We start from the raw sequence: 20210 nt of genomic DNA on the forward strand, positions 1-20210 counted from the left end.
TCATAGTAAAATTATATAATTTTAAAACCTTCCTAATGTTATTCTCTTTGAAATCCTATAAAGAATAACTAAACAAGGCATCTTAAACAATTATAGCAGGCTTGTAATATCAATAACAAAGGATGCAGAGAAACACATAACCAGACACGTAATATAAATAATGAACAATTATCTGATACACGAATCGATGCAAGATCATGTCATCATCAACAAGATATCATCATATCTTGACGCTATATCAAAATGAGTGTATCTTGAATGACACCATTTTTACGATGAATAAAATTGTTTTTTCTTTGACAGATAAAGAATTATTTTCTTTTACTATCGATAACCTTTTAATGTCGATAGAATTTTGAACACTCGCACGGCACTAAACGATATTAATTGTTTGTCTAGAGATTGGCACACTGTTGACTCAGTTTCAAAAGGAGTAAGCCTCAAGATGATAGCCTCCGAAGAGGATGGCCTTTGTAATATCGAGTCCTGAATGCGCCCTTTCTATGACCTATATTTTTATTTTACCTAATACCTATCAAAGATTTTCAATAAATTTTCGTTTTTTATTTTCTCAGAAATAATTTAAAAATATCTTACCAAAACTACAATGTCAAGATCTATGGTGAAATATTAACTTAATTTTGAAGATACGATATTTACAACATAGATAAAAAAACGTTAATTTTAAGGGGAATACACAAAATAAAAAAAATAATGTTTCAAATTTTAAGGGCTATTTTTATTTACTAATTAAAATATGCGCGTAATAAAAAATGTATGTTTTATTTTATTTAAATAACAAGTATAAAGTAATTATGTCAAAACAAAAAACAGATTCAAATCAAACTTTTGAATTTGCGCTAAATAAATCTTAATTTATTAGACATCGATTTAATGAAAATTATTACCACGATGTATCTTTATGGAAGATTGTAGACTCAACTGAATTTTACTGTTACTTGCCTTCTTGAAATTGAATCCTATTTACCAATATTATCCATTATTTTTTTATTTATTATTTTATTAATTAATGACATAAATTTTATCTTAGTCCACATAACTAGACTTTTGTGTTATACATAAGACGAATTTTTCTATTGTTGTTTTTTCGATTCGTTACTCGTCTATTATGAACTGATATCTTTTATTTTTCTTCGACATCATATAACAATATTTGTAATTTATATCAATTACCATTGCAAGTTTTGTTATAAGGCAAAATTATTTCTTGCAGTAGATTACGAAGACATTAAGCAATTCTTATTAATAATATTAATTATAAAAGTATAGTACCTTTACTACTTTATATTTTTTTTCAATTAAGTGCCTTATCAGTGTAGAATATTTTTTGTAAAATCACGATAAATGGTCTATAACCATTTATCGTGCCTTTCTTGTGTTCTTTTAAAAAATATATTACTAGCTTTGTAATAAAATAATATAAAAATGATGTTGAAACATATTTAATGTCGTGTAATAAACCGTAAAATATTTGTTATGATAATATTAAACTAACAAAACGGTAGAGAGGAATCCTTTCTCCATCCAACTATTTTTATCTACTTGCAGTAAAAATAATTAGTGAATTCAAGCACCAGGAACAGGTTATACCTGCTTACTTAATCTCTAAAAGAAATCGTAAAACAGTACGTGATGCTAAGTGCATTCACATTGACAGCGGCAATTCAAGTTAAGGGCAAATATACATCTAGTTGATAATTGAACAGATTTTATATATTTTTACAAAAATATCGCTTGTATAATTTTAAATAATTATACATCTTTTCACCAGAATACTGTTTAAAAATAATAATTAATAGATGAGTTGATTTATTGATAAAAGTTATTACTAATTAAAACTGTGCCTTTTTAGTTAGACATTTTTAACGAGATTTCACATACAAACTTATAAGCATTTAGCGGATGATTGTAAACTACGACTCGTACACGTATTTGTTCCTCAAAAATCAGTCAAAATCGTAAAACGACGATAATATTACTAGCATCGACCGAATTCAAGTCCTCGTTCGAATTTGATTTCAAATGCCCAACAATTATTTAAAAAAAAGCATTATGTGAACGTTTTTACATGAACGCTACAAACCTATATAAAAACGTACAAAAATCATCCTGTTTCAAATAATTTCCTCCAATATTGTTGATATGTTAGAATTTACTGCAAACTTTTGATTTACAAAGATATTTTCAAATGTTATATAAATCTTGCAACATCAGCTTTGGTTATAAATATTTAGCAGCAAAAACACTATTCATTCATTATTGGTTGAAATATAAAAAGGATAACTCTAATGGTATTTTAATTTTTGTAATTAAAGCGTTCAATGATGTTGGCTAATCTGGTACAATTTAAAATAAATCACACATTTTTAAAGAAAATTTTATTTTGATGTTAAGGAACGTATGTGGCGAATTTTTATGACAGTGACGTTTTGTTTGACATGTTCACAAATCCAAACAAAGTTTGTATTGAAATTTTTATTGTGATTTAGTTAATAAAGTTTACTTAAGTATACGTGTAATATAGATATATAAAGATTAAAATTACAAATAGAGTTTGGAATTATAAATCTAATAAAGTTATAATGATTTATAAATAATTTATATTTTGTTACAAGTCGTCAAAAGGTTTCAATACATCTTAACAAACAGTGATTTGTGATTTCGCCTTTAAATATCATCATGTCAGCCTTGTTAACTGCAGATTGGTTCCAACTAGATTCCTATTACAGGTACACTTTTTTTTAGCTAGTCAATTGATATTTCATTAATTACAAATTTTATTAAGAGTTTAATACTGTCAAAGGCAAATTTTAGTCATTTGTAAAAAAAACTCTTCGTAACAACAAGTAATTCACTATTTTGAATCATTGAATTTGTGTCCAATTTTTTATTCTTACTAAATATCTAAATTAAACTTTAAACAGTGGACAGCAAGTAAATATTTCTCGCATTTATCCTTTACTTCACAAACTTTACCAACTTATTTACTTTAGTAGTACTAAAGTAGTAGTACATGGTGTTCTATAAATCAAACTAAAGCTGAAATTTAGTGACAGGCTACCTTTCATCCCAAAGAATTAATTTTAAAAAATGTATTTGTTTTGGTGTAAAAATATACCTCTAATTTTTCTAAAATTATGGCAATTCAAAAATTAAATAATTTTATGAATCCTTCTTCCTACTTACTCTATCGAACATATCTCATCAAATAAAATAGAAAAGAGTGTCTACACTTTCCTATTTTATTTCCTAATGTGATGTGACAAAAATTAATTAATGTGCAAGTTAACATAGATAAATGCTGTATTATTTCTTACCCAATTTTATTGCACAATTACTCGATGCTGTAAAAAAAATAGAGAAATTTGTAAAAATTTTTAAGGATTTTTTTAACTAAATCTTAACTTTAATCATGTGATAGCTATGCTGCACTATTGCTCTTCCAAATTTTAAATCATACAAGCTATGCAGCACTATCATGCTGTTTTTCAGTATCACTTCTTTTCTGAGTATCTTCTCTGCATGTTAGCAAATAATTTGTCACTGGCTTTTCAACAAAAAAACATTCTTTTATATATGTGATGATATCTCGATTACCTGTAGAACTTTTGGAATGCATGAGGATTTTGGTGAAGAGCTGTCAAATAGTTAACCAATCTGTTAAATTTCTGAAATAAGCCTGTATTTGCCCAATCACCCGATTTCAGGATAATATAGGGCATTCTTTAATATGCCTAAAACATTTTTTACAGGAAATTTGATCTGTACACCATGGTATGGTCTATGGATGAAGGCTTAGGCAATATGATAGTTAGTGGTGCTCCTTATGGTGGCCCTATTGCAGTGGTGAGAGACAGAAAACAGTTTGTGAGGATTGCAACCACTGCTAAACCAGTAATAACAATTTATAACTGTGTTGGAAATATTATGTCAAAAATTTTGGTATGTATATTTGTATATGTCAAAGAGTTTAGTAAATAAGAAGGAAAAGAAAAGCATATTTATATTAACATTACAATATTATATTTATTATTACTGCTATAATATATATCATAGTATATGGTAATAAAAATAATACATGAAGGGTAAATTTTAAAAAGTTATTTAGTATTTTGGATATTTTACTGAAGGTGCATTACAGATCAACAGTGGAGGCACTTCTAAGTGTGGACTTGGCTACCAATATTTTTAAATATACAGCTAGTTACAATAGAAATATATTGACAAACTGATTATAAAACTATAAAGTGATAAGCATCTTCTAAAATCACTTAACATAATCTATGTTAAACAAATTGTCCGCATAGAGAAATTTTATGAAATTAAGTCACAAATATGCAAAATTGGTAATAAAAATGTTGTCACAGTACTTAAACAAAAAGTACTACAGTCAATATTTATAACCATAAAATATTCAAAACATACAAGTATATATACAGTATGATTAGAAATAGCTATAAAACTTTTGAAGGGTTGTATGTATAGCTCATAGCTATAGTACACACCAACTCCAACAAATAATGGTTTGAGAAATAATAAATATTGTAATAAGAGTATAGTATTTAAAAGTTTTTCAAAATTCAGGTTTACTTTTCACTACCTATTTAAATTAAACATTATTTACTATCTGTCCCTGCAAATAGTGTCCTTCAATGAAGTTATTGGTTTGTTACCTGTCACATTCCAATGTGATTGATGATTGTTTTGTTATTTTATTTTGTAACCTTAATCTTGATTATTTTTTATTAATAGCCATTTTCTGCAACTAAAACGGATGTTTAATAACAATGGTATGTGTACAGTTAAAAATATCTGGTTTAAGATGATATATCTCTGGTTAAAAATTGTTGATAATTGTTATAAATAAAAATATTAAAAATTAGGTTTATCATAAATTTTATTACCCATATATAACAGTTTAAACAGTTCAAAAAATGGACTAAATATTTTAATTTCAAATAATTGTGAATTCTAAATAAATTTCATAAAATTTATTTAATAACAAATTTACATCAATGAAATATTAAAATATCTCTGTATGCCTATGTTAACAAAAACTTTACATGATTATTTTTTGAAACTTTCATTATCACTTCATTATAATACAATGATAAGGAAACTACCCATAATTATATTTTGTATATTAAACATAGTGTGTTGCTATGTCCCATAATAACTGCACATGTTTCTACAATTATTTATTGTGAATAACTGTACACAGTTGTTTATTTCACTATGTTATCATGGTGAAGTACAATTAGATTATAGTTTCTATCAAATTGGACATTCTTCTGATAACATAATGAATACACAATAATGATAATACTATAAAATGCAACATTGTAAAAAAAATTCTTGTCACAATTTTATTTTAATTTATTGTTAAATACAAGCGCTTTATATTGGTCAATTACATAATCTGTATATTCTAAAATTATGAAGTAGCTTCTAAAAAATCCTCCTATGTTCTAAAACAAAAAAAAAACATTGTGTATCTATATGAGTATCTATTCAGTTCTATTGTAGGCTTAGTCTTTATTGTTTGGTGTTTGTTCTCTTTCCCTATAAAAGTCCAATTTAATTCTTCCCAGCATGGTATGGACACCAATCTGATAAACTACATCAGAAATACTCGCCTAAGCACAGTTACAAAAAGTTAATTATATAGTAGCATATATAAGATAAAAAGGGACTGGGATCTAACATCAGACAAATTAAAGTCATTTTAGGTCTAGAAAATGATACCCTCTAGGCTTTCTATAATAATCACCTGTGCACAACAAAATTAAGAAGGTCAATTGTTTTCTTAAATTATGTAATGTATAATAATGATGTAATTACCCTGTTAATTCTCTGTGTATCTTACTTCTAGGCTACTGAACATAAATACTTGGCTTTTAAATGGCACAATTATTTTATAACTCATTGTGTAAAATATAAATATAATCTTTGTTTGTTATAAAACCTGTGCTTGGTAATAAATCCATTAAGTTTATTAACTTAATCTCTCATATCTTAAGTAAAAAAATAACTTTTCAGTGGAATAGCGGAGTACTTATTCACATGGGTTGGTCTGATGGGGAGCAGCTTCTGTGTGTTCAGGAGAGTGGAGATGTTTTGATTTATGACATGTTTGGTGCTTACCAGAAGACATTCAGTTTAGGGCAAGAAGTCAGGGACACAAAAGTGAGTGATTCATTTGAATATATCTTTGCTTGTACATAAATACTATGATCGGATAGATAGCTTATGCTCCATGCATTTTATTATAATGTCATTACTTAAAGATATATGTTAGTGTATGATAAAATCAGAGAAATAGCAAATATATTACTTTTATATACATTTTACCTTGAAGTTTCCTTATTAAACCGCAGGAGTGTTTTTTCGCAAATGTGAAAATGTATCAATTTTTTTATTAATGAAATATTTCTAATGTGGACATTTTATCTTGAAGTAGTTTATCTAGAACCTTTACGTAGAAGTTAGTTCTGTGATTCCTTCCTTGCAGATATTAATTTTAATTGAAGCTATTTAAAATATGCTAGATTTTCCTTATCATCCGTAATTTGGTAATCTCCTTTACTCTGCATATGAAACAAAAAATTATAAACTGAACAGTAAAAATCTGTTAGATTGATCCTTCATACTTCAGATGCTGAAGTCATTTATTACAATGTTTGTTACCCGACAAGTTAAGTTTTTTTTTTTCAATACTAAAATCTCTAACACAGTAATTAGTATTACTATTTTCTATACAATATTTATTTCTGAACACTTTACATCCTATTACTTTTCTAACTAGTTTATTTATGCTTCTGATATATTTTCCAGGTGTGTAAAGCCCAACTGTTCCCAAATCCGCATGGAATTGGCCTGGCTGTGATCACGTCCACTAACCGAATGTTTCTAGTCAGCAATGTTTCTGATCCTAAGATTAGATCAGTGCCTGATTTACCACGTATGTATTGCATTTATAATTAAATAGTTATTTACTTTCATATAAATATAAATATTCTTAATTATGGGTTAGCAATAATTAAAATAATGTTACCGTAATTTTGCAAATGATTATTAAATTAAGATAATCTTGGAAAAGGTACTAATTTTCCTCGCTATTACTATGGCTTATAAAACGAGGCCGCTAGAATCGCGGAACTTCACAGCTCAACGTGTGTGGCAAAACACCCAGTGCTGTAGAGTGTTAATATATTGGGAAACTAGTATAAAGAGTGTGACAATAGAAAGAAGACTTTCGCCCGATGGCAAAAGTACATACGACCTATTGGATACTGTAACACTATCAGAAACCGTTATATTTGTGTAATAACATATTTGAAGAAAGACGATAGCGGTACAAATGTAGCCAGCTATTTGAAATCGCTCTAGGGTTAATAAAAATTTAATCCTGGCAACATTTTATTTGTATTAACTCCTATAATTATGTAATGTAGGAAAAATATTTAATCAAAAGGAGAGAATTAAATGTATGTGATAAATCATTATCCAAAATAAAACCATAATTTATATTCTTTTATAGGTGCCAATGAACCAATAAGCTCTTGGTGCGTATTCAGCTCCGGACAGAGATCTTCTTCAGTGATAGGTTTCCTTGTATGCAGAGATAAAGAAATCTACAAATGTCAACTCGGCGAATCCAGGGCTGTACTTATGGTAATAAAGAATTATTCATTTTATATGTTATTCTGAATATTAATAATTTCAAATTACTATTGTTAATGAAAAATATATCTCAAACGAAAATCTTGTTTAACAAGTAAGACGTCGTATTCTGTTAATGTTTATAAAATTGTATTAATAAAACTATTTCATCCGCCAGTCATTGCCAGACACTTCCAGAAATCTGTATACGTTTTTTTAAAAAAATCTGAGAACCTAACACGGAAACTAAAAAATCAGATGGAAACTACATCCGCTATATCAGCAGAATTTTATTAAATTTGCTAATTTTAAATATTTTTGATAAAGCGTTTTGACTTTTTTTGACCCCTCGTTCACTCCTTTCTGATTCTAGACAAGGCTTTACATTTTAATATCATTCCATCATCATTTATACTACAATTCTCTAACATATATCACAGTTTATTGCTTTTGTATTTATTAATACTATTTCTCATTTTATAATCGTTATCACATTTTTTCACATCAACATTTCAATTTTATTATACTATTTCTATTTTTTATATTTATTTTATTATTATCTTTATATTTGGTTTACAATTCTTGTTTTACTTTTATTCTCATTTCCTCCTGTTTTTACATGCTTATCCGACCTAATTTAATTTTCGGTCCTTTTACTTTTTATCACGTCATCAACTATGGCCCTGCAATATTTGAAAAACGAAGGCTTATCTTTAACAATTTGATTATAAGAACATACATAATCATAACTGTACCTAACAATCATACATTTTTTGTGAAATTACATAACATCGCCACAAACAGAGAAATCATGAGGAAATCGTATTATCATATAGATATTCGTGTTCACATTGAACCGACGTAGATCTAAGTACCAACTAATATAACCTCCAAAAAGAAGTTCTATCAGTGGTCATATTCCAACAACGTTTATGTGGGAATATACCATAATGCTTGGCAGGAGGGTGGGCGATGCAGTGTGGTGTTATGATAGCAGAGGTCGCTTCTGCCCGTCATCTAGAAACTTGTTTACGAGCAGTGGCAATCCCATATAATTAACGCACAACGTGTAAATTATATAAGAAAATATCCCGGGTATCAAACCTACCATCTACGAACATTACAAGGCAAGAAATAATGTTTCAGCGTCCTGAGATTCAAAACACGTACACTCAGATAGTGTCGATAGTGCCGTCTCAAAATGGCCGCCACGTTGCGCTATTCACGGATTCTGGCTTCCTTTGGATCGGATCTTCAAACTTTAAAAGCAAGTACTGTGAGATCGACACCGGGTACATTAAGCAACCAAAGGAATTAGTGTGGTGAGTTGTTTCTTTATTACACTTTTGAAAAAAATATTATTATCAACATGATTAGGTAAATACCCAAAAAAATGTTTTTTTTTGGATTGAAAACTAAACGTCATTTATACTTAACAATATTTTTCGTAGCGAAAACGCAAGAGCAGCAAAACATTTGCTCAAGCTCTCACGCGATACAGACTCGTACTGAAATGACTACTCGAGCAGTGGTATTGCTACCACTGAGTGGTAGGGGACTAAGGTGATCGAAGGTCGCGGATTCGATTTCTGAGATGCAGTTTTATATAATTCACACTTTATGCTTTAATTATTGATTGCCACTACTCACAAACAAGTTTTCAGAGGAAAGACAACAGCGCCCTCTGTATGCCGTAAGACAACACTGCGATCGCCAACCCACCAGCCTAGCGTGCCAATTATTTTATATGCCCCATAGATGTCTTTGGGGGCGGCCTATGCCTTGCAGTAGGCGTATTTCTATGAGCTGAAGCGACGAAAAACTACTGAAGGTTCAGCGCGATAGCTTCGCTTAGCATTTTTGAATTTAAGGCGATCGCGCTGCATTACCGTCATACTGTTAATGTTTTGTTTACGTGTACGCAATAATTTAAAATGCTAAAATCAAGATCGTCATATCAGCCTATAGACGCCCAATGCGATGCATTGGCTGAGATGTATACCTCCCCCAAAAATGGCGGCGATGACCAATCTTGGTCTACCTGCATCTAGCGGCTTCCCCAGGTTAAGTATGTCGTCGGTCTACCTGGTACCGCATCTTTCGGCTCGCTACTCTACCACTTTTTAATTCATGTTTTTTTTTTTTAAAAAAAAGAAACCAAATGTTCCATCTCTACCTTTATGGCAAATGTCATTATCACCTGTTATAAATGTGTATATTAGTGTTGTGTGAAAACTGCAATAATTAATAATTAATAAATGGAATGTAATTTTGAATTTAAAATAGGATAATGTATATTATTTCAGGTGCGGTTCACAGGCCATAGTGGGTCATTGGGATGACATGATGTGCATATACGGCTTCAACGACACAGTTATTTCGTATCCATATGACGGACCCTTCCATATCATTCCGGAGATGGATTGTGTCCGCGTGATATCCGAAATGACGCACGAATTAATACAAAAGGTGCCGCTTGTTGTGGACAAGATACTGAGAATTAATAGCACCGCACCAGGCTCTTATTTGGTTGAGGCATCTAAACAATTCCAGGTATTACAGGAATTCAACATTACTTATTTAAAGGATTTAAGCTAAATTTAAGATTAAGTACACGCAGAGGAAAATAGCGTGGGTAGCGCAAGACCAGTCAACGTTAGAATCTTTGGAAGAGAAAGGTAGTGGACGTCATTAGTTATAGCTGCAAAAGGTTGAAAGTGAACATATAGTCCATTTGTTAGAAAAAAAGTCTCAAAACATTAACACCTTTTTTCAATCCAGGCTAAACTGACCACTCTTAAATATGCTGTATCATTTATTTTTCCTAATTGAAATGCTTGTCAATAACAATTGGCAGTACAAAGTCTGCCGGGACAAATCTAAACAATAATTAATTTTAATACGTAGCAATCTTAATTAAATTTTGCAAACGGTTTTTCTTACTGTAATGCTTATTTCAAACTTTACATTATTTTTATTAATTATGTATGAGACATTAATTGACAGCCAATGATCTGTCAATTAATTTAAGAAGTGGTAGCCTAGCACTAGGGTACTGAGTTTTGAAATCGTAAATTGTGGATTCGATTCCCGGGATAGAATATTATTAGAATATATTGGAACGAATTTTCCTGAATGTTTTCCTTTGTAAAATAGTAATATTTTAAATTAAATTTAGCGAAATATGGGCTTAATAAAGAAAATTTGGTATTATGTTACAATTACTAAAAATGCTTTTTGGCAATCATATTAGTATCTTAGTTCCCACTTTTGTAAAGTGTTAAACCAGCGGCAGAAGACTGCGGCTTGCGATCGTAGATCGCGGGTTTGATTCTGGGACATAACTTTATATAATTTACACTTAGTGTATTAATTAAATAGGATTACCACAACTAGCAAACAAGTTTCCCGATGACAGGCAGCAGCTGGCTCTGCTACCATAATACTACACTGCGATCGATATATATATATTTTTCTACAACATATGCTCGTATAGCATATGCAGAATATCTTGGAATAGTCAGCCGCGTCAAATTTCATACTGTCCGATAACATTTATCGGTGAAAATAAAACATTTCACATTGGCTACTTTATTTAATTATTTTAATAGCACAATCATAAAAACCGGTAACTTATAAAAAATAATTTTCTATTTTCGTACACTGCAAAACTTACTCCTGTGCCTTTTTTATTAGGATTGGCGACAAATTTTTTCAGAATTAATATGTTTTTCTGTGTTATCTGTATCATACTCTCTTCCTATACAAATCACGAAAACTGTTGTTTTTACAATTGGATCGGGGATGGAAATATATATCTGGTCAACTTACCCTGCCAATAGAAAATTTTGATAAAACTATAACGGAATGTTCTAGAAACGAAGCCACAGAGCCGACGAGTACATAAGGCTGGTGAAGCCGGATCTCGCGAACGCCGTGCAGGATTGCATCGACGCGGCCGCCTTCGAGTTCAGCCCGGACGTGCAGAAGATGCTCATTAGGGCAGCACAATTCGGAAAAGGCTTCATTCTGGATCCAGTGCTGACAGAACACTACGTCAAGACCTGTCGCTGGCTGAGGGTCTTGAACGCAATACGAGACCCTAAAGTCGCCATACCACTTACATTTTTTCAGTATCCTTTTAAAAAGTTTAAAGCTTTAAAATAATTATTTATTCACGGAGGATTAAGTGAACACTTGTTGAAAGGGGGAGTGAGTTTCCCAAACGTGCTCTGATCTGAGAAAAGTCCGCAACAAACTCTACACTGGTTATTTTATCACGATTTCCTTAATTCAATAACAGAACTATTTATTTATTTATTTAGTATATTTTAGAAATAATATTTAATAACCTTTATAAATATTGGTTCTATTGCAAAACAGCGACTATTTTTCTCGCCGAAAAGAAAAGCACAATTGCTTTGTAAGCTGGAACTTATTGGTAAGTTCACTTCAATGGGCGTTTTGCTTATAGGCGTTAACATTAATTAATCACTAGGTACAGGAGGAGTACGTGCAATCTGGAAGATTGCTGTTGTACTCCTGTCTATGTAAAACGTCCACCTTGGACTTCCAACCGATTCTTTTAAAAATGGGTAAATCTATCTTCAGCAGTGAACGTCATAGATATAAATATGTTTTATTATTAACATTGTTAAATGTATAATCTAAGTAACCTTTGTTTAATATTTTAAATTGATGTCTACAAATTTAAAAAAAAAATTCCTTATCGTCATACAATAGAGTTCAAAATCTCGGTGAACGAATCCTCCTAGATCGTTTAATATGGCGTCGACTGCACTGCCTCGCGGGACACATTGCGTCTTATCTACAGTTGAAAGATGGACAGACGCGAGTACTTTCCCATTGGGCCTGTTACAAAGTAAGAATTTATAATGATTAATATTAAAAGCTAAAGAACATTAAAGCCAGAGCAGTGGTAGACTAAAGTTGTGTTAAGAATATTATGCGACTTAATTGTCCCCTCTGTCCACGTCTCCTAATTATAAAGTCACAGTCACAATGACCAGTTCAATGACGGACAGACGAACTTTTGCACACAAGAGCTAAATTGTGACTGAGTATACGCACAATAGTGATTTACTGCATTCTTAGAAAGAAAGACTCATCCCTAATGCAACTCCAGACGGAGATTTATCCTCTTTTACTGGATATTGCTGTAGATTAAAAGTTATTTTAATTCATTTTATTATGTTTTTTTTATATTCTATATCAACTTTATTAACATAAATTCAAAAGAACTTTATTGAAGTAGGTATTTACTTGGGCTTATGAAACGTCGATTATTTTAACATTATATGTTGTAGCTTACCACCGGCTCTAAAAACTGATCTGTTGTGAAGAGCCGGCCAGAAACTCAACAGTTTAAATAAAACTTAGCAATTTTTTATGTGTACATTATAATATAAATGAGTCAACATAGTTCCATAAATTTTGATCAACTATAAGCGCTGGAATATACACTTTTAATGTTAGATATAACAGCAAGAAAAGAACTAAGATATCTTGTGGTAATTTATTATATATGTACACCCAAACCCTTGAAAGATTTGTTTGACTTTTTGAAGGCGATATTTAGGCTATATGGGTTTATTTTTATTTCTTGTATTGATCATGTGTCACTTTTTTTATACAAGATTTTAAGCTTTTGCGATTTAATAATACAATATTAATATTTTATACTGGAGTGGTTATTGTGCTATCTTCTGTTAAATATTGTAAATCTTTTTTATAATGTTAATAAATGATAAAAAATATATATAGCAACAAATGCCTGGCATTTGCATAGAAAACTTTAACCTTTTAATGTCGTTTTTGTATATAATAATAATACATGTAAAGCACATTAAAATGAACTGTTTAAAAAATTAGGATACAAATAAATAGTAATATTCTAAAATATTTCTAGATTTATAGCAAAAATTACATTTCAGTTGATTACCATTAAGAATAACCGATTAAATTAGAAGACCGTGTTAATATTGACCAGTTGAAGGAAGCCCTTTTGAAGATATCGACCAGTCACTTTTAATTTTTTATGATGTAACGATGACTGACTATGATACATTGTTATTTTTGTAACGATAGTTGACTATAGTTTTGCTCAAAAAGCTTATGACGTTAGTGATTTTAGTTTTATTCATAAACATTAAAGCCCCCAGATCAATCGACTAATTGTTTTATCCTTTTTTTTCTGAATAACATTGCTTAAAATTGTTTTTTAACGTTTTGTACAATTTCTGATTTTGTGCAGGTGACACAACCTCATTTAGACAACGAGAGCGCGGCGCGGGAGATCGGCGAAAAACTCCGAAATATCCCTGGTATATCGTACGCAACAATCGCTATGAAGGCGGCAGAGAAAGGAAGAAAGGCTTTAGCCATCAAAGTATGTTCTTAACTTAATATTTAATTCATCTTCATTATTTTTCCTTTTGAGTCATTGTATATGTTATGATAAGAATACTATACAAACTCAGTATAATGACGATCTTCAACTTAAAATAAGCACCAATGGGGGATTTTCTAATTTCATTTTTTCAAGTACTGTGCTTTACCATGTCTTAGGAAAGCTCGGCGAGGTGGGGCCTAATGTAAGAAGAATATGAGCACCGCCATCGCGAACGTTTCCGGCTGAATGACAGAACGAAGCGGTCGATTTTTTCCTATTGTCTCGCCACGCACATACCTAAAGCGCGGAATACACAACAGTGTCCACAACACAACGCTGAAAGCATTCTCTAAATCTTCTTGTAGTAACTAATCACAAAAGCTGCCAAAAGAGCTTCGTAGAGGTTCTGAACTGCTGTACCGCACCTTGGGAAAGCGCGGCGAGGCGGGGGTTTGAAAAAAAGAGCATGAGCCCAAAGCCTCGAGCGTTGATGCCTGAAGGAAAAGAGTGCCAGATACTCCCACAAGTCTAACCGCGCGTATATACATTATATTTGTCACGGTACAGAAGTTTTGCACTATAGCTCTCTTTGGCGTAAGCACCACATATTCTAAGGTTATTTAGTCCCTGTAAAAGTCCCTTACCTTAGCTTCTTTCATCACTTTCACACAATTTTAAAGCGATTCTCACCTGCGCTGTATTATCACATAACAAAATTAATAATCTGCTTAATTTTATTGTATTTGAATTGTGCAGATCCTAGAGTACGAGACCCATAGCAAGCTCCAAGTGCCCCTACTCCTGACGCTAGGCGAAGGTCCAACGGCGCTGCGAAAAGCCACGGCCAGCGGGGACACCGACCTCGTCTATATAGTGCTGCTGCATCTTAAGGAAAAGATGGGCAAGCATGAGTTTGAGGTGATGCACTTTTAAGTTTTTAATATATAGTGTTACTTGTTTTAATAGCGATTGAAATAAAAACCGCCTTTACACAAAATACTGACAATAAATAAGCGTATAATAATATATAACTCTGCGAACATTTTTTATAATTTTTCGTAAACCAAAAAAAATATTCTGTTCAAGAATTATAGTTTAATAACCCCCGTTTACGGGTGGAATTTTGTAAAGTCAGTATTTAGCAGACCTCTACTTAGCGAAAGGAATATTCCAACCTATAACCAAGTAAGTAGTACTTATGGTTTCAGAGATATGATGATGAATCAGTGCAGAGGTGAAAATTTCATATATGGATGAGAAAGCTTTTTTGAAACCGGTTTTATTGGTAATCTAGTCTAGCTGTGGACGTCTTACGGCTGAAATATTAACTTTACAGCTTGACTTTCACGGCTTCATGTTGTATAAATATTTTACAAATATTGATAGGTAGATTAGTGCTCAAGTGGTTTTCATCATTACTGGTGATGATTTTTTATATATGTATATTTTGGTATGACTAAGATGATTCAATATAAATTGTTCCACAGCTCACAATCCGCAGTTTCGCGCTAGCGCAGGCTCTGTACATCAAGTACTGTGCGGGACACAACCGAGAAGCTCTGCGCAAAGTATTCGTACAGGAGGACAACTTCGCGGGGCAGGCTGCCACTCACATAAGAGACGCCATCGAGCAGACCAACCCCGGCAGCGCGGAAGCCTCTCTCATCTCTGCCAGGGAATGCTATAAGAAGGGAAAGAACGACTTGGGTAATATTCAGTTTTTATTAGGGGGGCATGAAAGTAATGTCGCTTTAAGTTAAATTAACACGACTACATTTTCAACAAGGTTTATTTCTAATCAACAATATATTCACCTTCGTTATTAACAACCGTTTGCCATCTGGTATACAAATTATTTAATATGTTAATTTATTACGAATTTTCACAATTAATCACTGTTTCCGGTTTTTACTTTATTTATCTAACATTATTTAGAATTTTTATTATTTCTTCCTAGTTATTTTAATTCTAATTTTATTGTTTTCTCTACTCCCTGGTTATTTAGTTTCTTACCCGACTTGCATCAGTTTTATTTCTTTTTATTGCGTCCTTCACTATCTTCCGGCAAAATTTGAGAAACGCTGGCCTGTTATTGTTATCTTTCATTAGTAATGCAACAGGGACATTACAATTTCTGGTAATAAGTTTTACAAATATACTTTTTTGACATGCGTCTTCTTTCTTCCTTCACAGTATCTTACATGCTTTTTCTTTCTTTCATCCATCATAAAATTTTTCACTACATAAGTATTAATTATTGTATCCGGTTCCTCTCCTTTTTTACCAAATTTCGTATTATTATCCACTTTCGATCAAGAGTCTAATTTGATGAATTAACCTCTCCTTGATTGACATTCTTGATTGTAAAATACCGTCATAATAAGTCATTAACCTTCTGGCTTTTATACCTATAATTAATCAGCTTGTACAGTATGCCAAATTTGTATGAAATGAAAGCCATAATATGCGTTGGGGGTAATAAATTATTTATACTATAGGCAAGTTGAATGTTAAGGAGCGAGAAAGTCGCCGCAATGTCATTAACAAAGCAATTTGTATGATTAATAATATCGACGTTTATATTCCAGGTGTCTCGGTATGCGAAGATGCACGTAAACTATGCAAACAGCAGTCGAGCCTGCAGGAGACGTACGGTGAAAGCTTCGTGGGGCTCTCCCTACACGATACCGTCAAAAAGCTTCTTAACCACGGAGAAATAAAACTGGCTGACAAACTTCGCTCCGAATACAAAATGCCGGATAGAAGGTATCCATAATTAAATCGTCCAGGAATAACTTCACAATTTATATATATTGTATAGTTTTCTGATATACAAAGTATAATAATGTTTAATTTGATATTAAATTGCGTCTTCAGAATTTTTGTATTAGATTCACCTTCGATCCGTTCAAATATGACAATGACTGTTTTTAGTATGTACACCCTGAACTGCCCTTTCTCCATGTCTCTTATCTCCATCCAAAGATTCTCTGGTAGAGCTCGCTTCAAACGATAAGACCATCTGTTGTACCTTCGTATAAATTGTTTAACGTTCATCTATTATTTACTTTTTGTTTTTATTATTTTGATTTAATAAAATGTAAATAAATAAAATAGGTAGTGGTACTGAAACTTCTGTACCGCGCCATAGGTTTGTCTGAGACGGGAAAAGTGCCTTACCGTTCTATCAGTTCATGTACTTTTTCTAGGATATCACCTTGCAGCGTTTTCTTAAGACGCAGTTTACTATATGAGCCGTTTGCCGTGACATAAGTCACTTTTTAATAAAAATCGAGTGAATGCCAACACTGAATACAATTGAACGGTATAAAGTGACTTATGCCACTTTTCAAATAAACGGCTCATGACATAGATTAGATATAGGGAACATTTTACTAAAATGCACACGTTCGCCTATTATAAGAATACGGTAATGTGCGAGTGGGATAGTGAATTATACCGGCTTGTGTGAGAAGATAGGATGCACTTTAGAACAGGTATAGTCTCTACAAATCCGTTTCTATTAGTAAATGTTGAACTCATTGCAGAAGCTTTAAGAAACTTGAATCTCAATATTCAATAAATTTTTATTCTTAACACATTTAATTTTAAAATAAAAGTATCATTAGTAATTTAACGTGTTTCTTTGTGGACTTATTCTCAGATATTGGTGGCTTCGTATATTAACACTGACCGAAAAGGACGATTGGGACGAGCTCGATCGTTTCTCCAAGACGAAGAAATCTCCGGTGGGCTATGAACCTTTTGTAGACGCATGTCTGAAGTACAACAAGAATGACGAAGCCCTCAAATATCTACCAAAGTGCAGAGACGACATCAAAGTTAAATATTACGTCAAAGCCGGGTAAGGATAACTATATGATAAATATATAGTAATAATAATCAAAACCTATTAAATTTATTTAAGTATAAATAACGTTACGCAAATATCCAGTTTTTTTTTCTCATTTGGCTAAACTGTCGTGATATATAAGGAAAAATTTGGTTCAAATATTTTCTTGACATTCAATTCAGATCAACGTAAATTTGTAAAGGTATTCCTAAAAATTAATATTTTGAACCAAGTAATACAAATTAAAAGGCCTACATCCAGCGTCAGTCAACTGTTCTGCGTGGCATATGGTCAATTCTTTGGGCTACAGTCGTTGTCGGAATGGCTAGTGTCTACTGGAAACTCCTAGCACCTCTGCTCAGCCGTTGCCATGACTGCCACCCCGCCAGTAAACTCAAGCTCAAATGCCGGAGACTAGGACCCTCTTGTCTTGTCTTAAAGAGAGTGTGTGCCAATACTCGCCACGCCTGGCACTTTGCGTTCACATTTTGTTCCCACCACCTAAACTATTACCAGCCCCGTAAAGCTGACAAGCCAGGCCATTGCCCCCAGGCGCTGATAGAAAAATAAAATATTTTTAACATAATTTTTTTAGATTTTATAAATTGAAATTGATCATCTTTCACGAGACAGTTTTTAGTAAGCAATAAATTCTTTTTGAGTTTTGCCTTTTTACTAGAACTTCACAAGTATGAAAACAATAAATCTCATTATCACAATACTGTTTTACAGTTTTTATGAAGAAGCAGCTCGGGTGGCATTCGAACAAAAGGACAAAAGCGCTCTATTTTTTGTCCAAAGCAAGTGTCCGATCCGAGAATCGAGCCAACACGCCAAAATATCGGCCTTACTAGAACAATTAAATACCAAAAAATAAAATTATTTAATCATAACCAAGCTTGAGTATTCAATGTGTATATTTTAACAAAGTTATATTCCTATTTGTTTATGTAAGTTCGCTTGTCATTTATTTTGTTTATATTTTGTACTATTTAAGAGTAATCTAGAAAATAAATGAAAAAAACATTTGTTGTGGTTTGACTTTATTTGTAACATGAATCTCACAGAAAATAATAATCACACCTGTAAAAAAACGAAAGCTCTTCTTACATTGCTTTACCAAAGTATATATATTTGTATAAAGTGATGCGGCATTATCGGACTTCCATCTGTACAAATAATTTTAATATGACGTCAGTGAAATTTTATGCATTTTTCGTAATATCAATGAGCAATCCACCAAAACTATATCATAACAAAACTTTATAAGCGTATTTCGAAAAATCATACATACAAAATCAGTCATATTTCATATTTACCTGTACACTAATAATGTATTTAATATATATTTACAACATTTAAAATCCTGTATTCATTCTGATGATTTTACATTTTTATCGAAATTTGTAGATATATTAAAAACTGCAACATGCTACAATATAGAAAGCTCTTTCCCGTCATAGCTATAACATAAGTTGTTGACATTCTATAAATTAATGCTTATAATTTTTATTAAGAATAACACAACTGAATTTATTTGGATTTGGATTTAGTTTCAATTTAAAACATGTTTTTAAATAAATCTTGGAATAATTATATACCAACAACCCGGTATACATAATGTTTATAGTCTATGGCAGGTTTTTGGCTTCAGTATATAAAAAATGTTAAAAACACTGTAGCACAAGAAAACATCACAACCATTTATGAACAAATTACATAAATTTATAAATCAAATAATAATTTATCGTCATAAAATATTAATGAAAATAAAATTAGAATAGTAAAAATTTACGATGAATTGCACAAAAATTAATTTAAATTTAACTGACAATAATATAAGACCTTTTATTATTTTCTGTAGTTAGCCACTACTGGCCCATATTTTCTTCACGGATTCACATTGATTAATGGGATTCATATCAATACATTTCATGTGATAAAATGTTAATATTTTCATGAGCAGACTAAAAAAGAAAGTGTTCTTGTCTGATAGAGCTCCTATTACTCTAAACTCTTGCTAGATGGCAGTAACCTTTAAAAGTAAATATTTTGTAGGCAGCCTGTTGTGTACACCAAAAATTAAAATAACTTGCATCAAAAGTTATTACTTACTCCATTTTAATTATTATCAATGTATAAACATTAAAATCAATAGCATTAGCATGCAAAAAACATAAACATAAGGAATTATATTCAAAAAATCTTTGGATTCCAACAATGCATACAGTTACATAGGTAAAATTTATATCATTTGTTAGG

The 20210-nt window shown here is 31.5% G+C and overlaps 1 protein-coding gene across 1 annotated transcript; it reads left to right on the forward strand.

Moving 5' to 3' along the window:
- The first annotated feature begins 2603 nt into the window (after window positions 1–2603).
- Window positions 2604–18938, forward strand: Vps16A (vacuolar protein sorting 16). The gene is made up of 15 exons (XM_068767223.1): window positions 2604–2750; window positions 3774–3963; window positions 6061–6207; window positions 6856–6982; window positions 7562–7695; window positions 8830–9005; window positions 9990–10236; window positions 11560–11816; window positions 12427–12565; window positions 13958–14092; window positions 14852–15013; window positions 15583–15802; window positions 16684–16861; window positions 17760–17960; window positions 18681–18938. The coding sequence occupies exons 1-15, from the start codon at window positions 2701–2703 to the stop codon at window positions 18823–18825; spliced, it is 2508 nt and encodes an 835-aa protein (XP_068623324.1). The 5' UTR covers window positions 2604–2700; the 3' UTR covers window positions 18826–18938.
- Window positions 18939–20210: the final 1272 nt, after the last annotated feature.

Source organism: Battus philenor, unplaced genomic scaffold (assembly GCF_028537555.1).
Source record: "Battus philenor isolate CCGP_79_NKW_IND1 unplaced genomic scaffold, ilBatPhil1.0.hap1 SCAF_10, whole genome shotgun sequence".
NCBI lineage: Eukaryota > Metazoa > Arthropoda > Insecta > Lepidoptera > Papilionidae > Battus > Battus philenor.

Bases quoted from the DNA above. Each gene is read 5' to 3' on its own strand.
- Vps16A (XM_068767223.1), top strand. From the start codon at position 2,701: ATGTCAGCCTTGTTAACTGCAGATTGGTTCCAACTAGATTCCTATTAC. The intron at 10,237-11,559 runs GTATTACAGGAA...GGAATGTTCTAG, and splicing joins AGGCATCTAAACAATTCCAG to AAACGAAGCCACAGAGCCGA. The intron at 11,817-12,426 runs GTATCCTTTTAA...GTCATACAATAG, and splicing joins ATACCACTTACATTTTTTCA to AGTTCAAAATCTCGGTGAAC.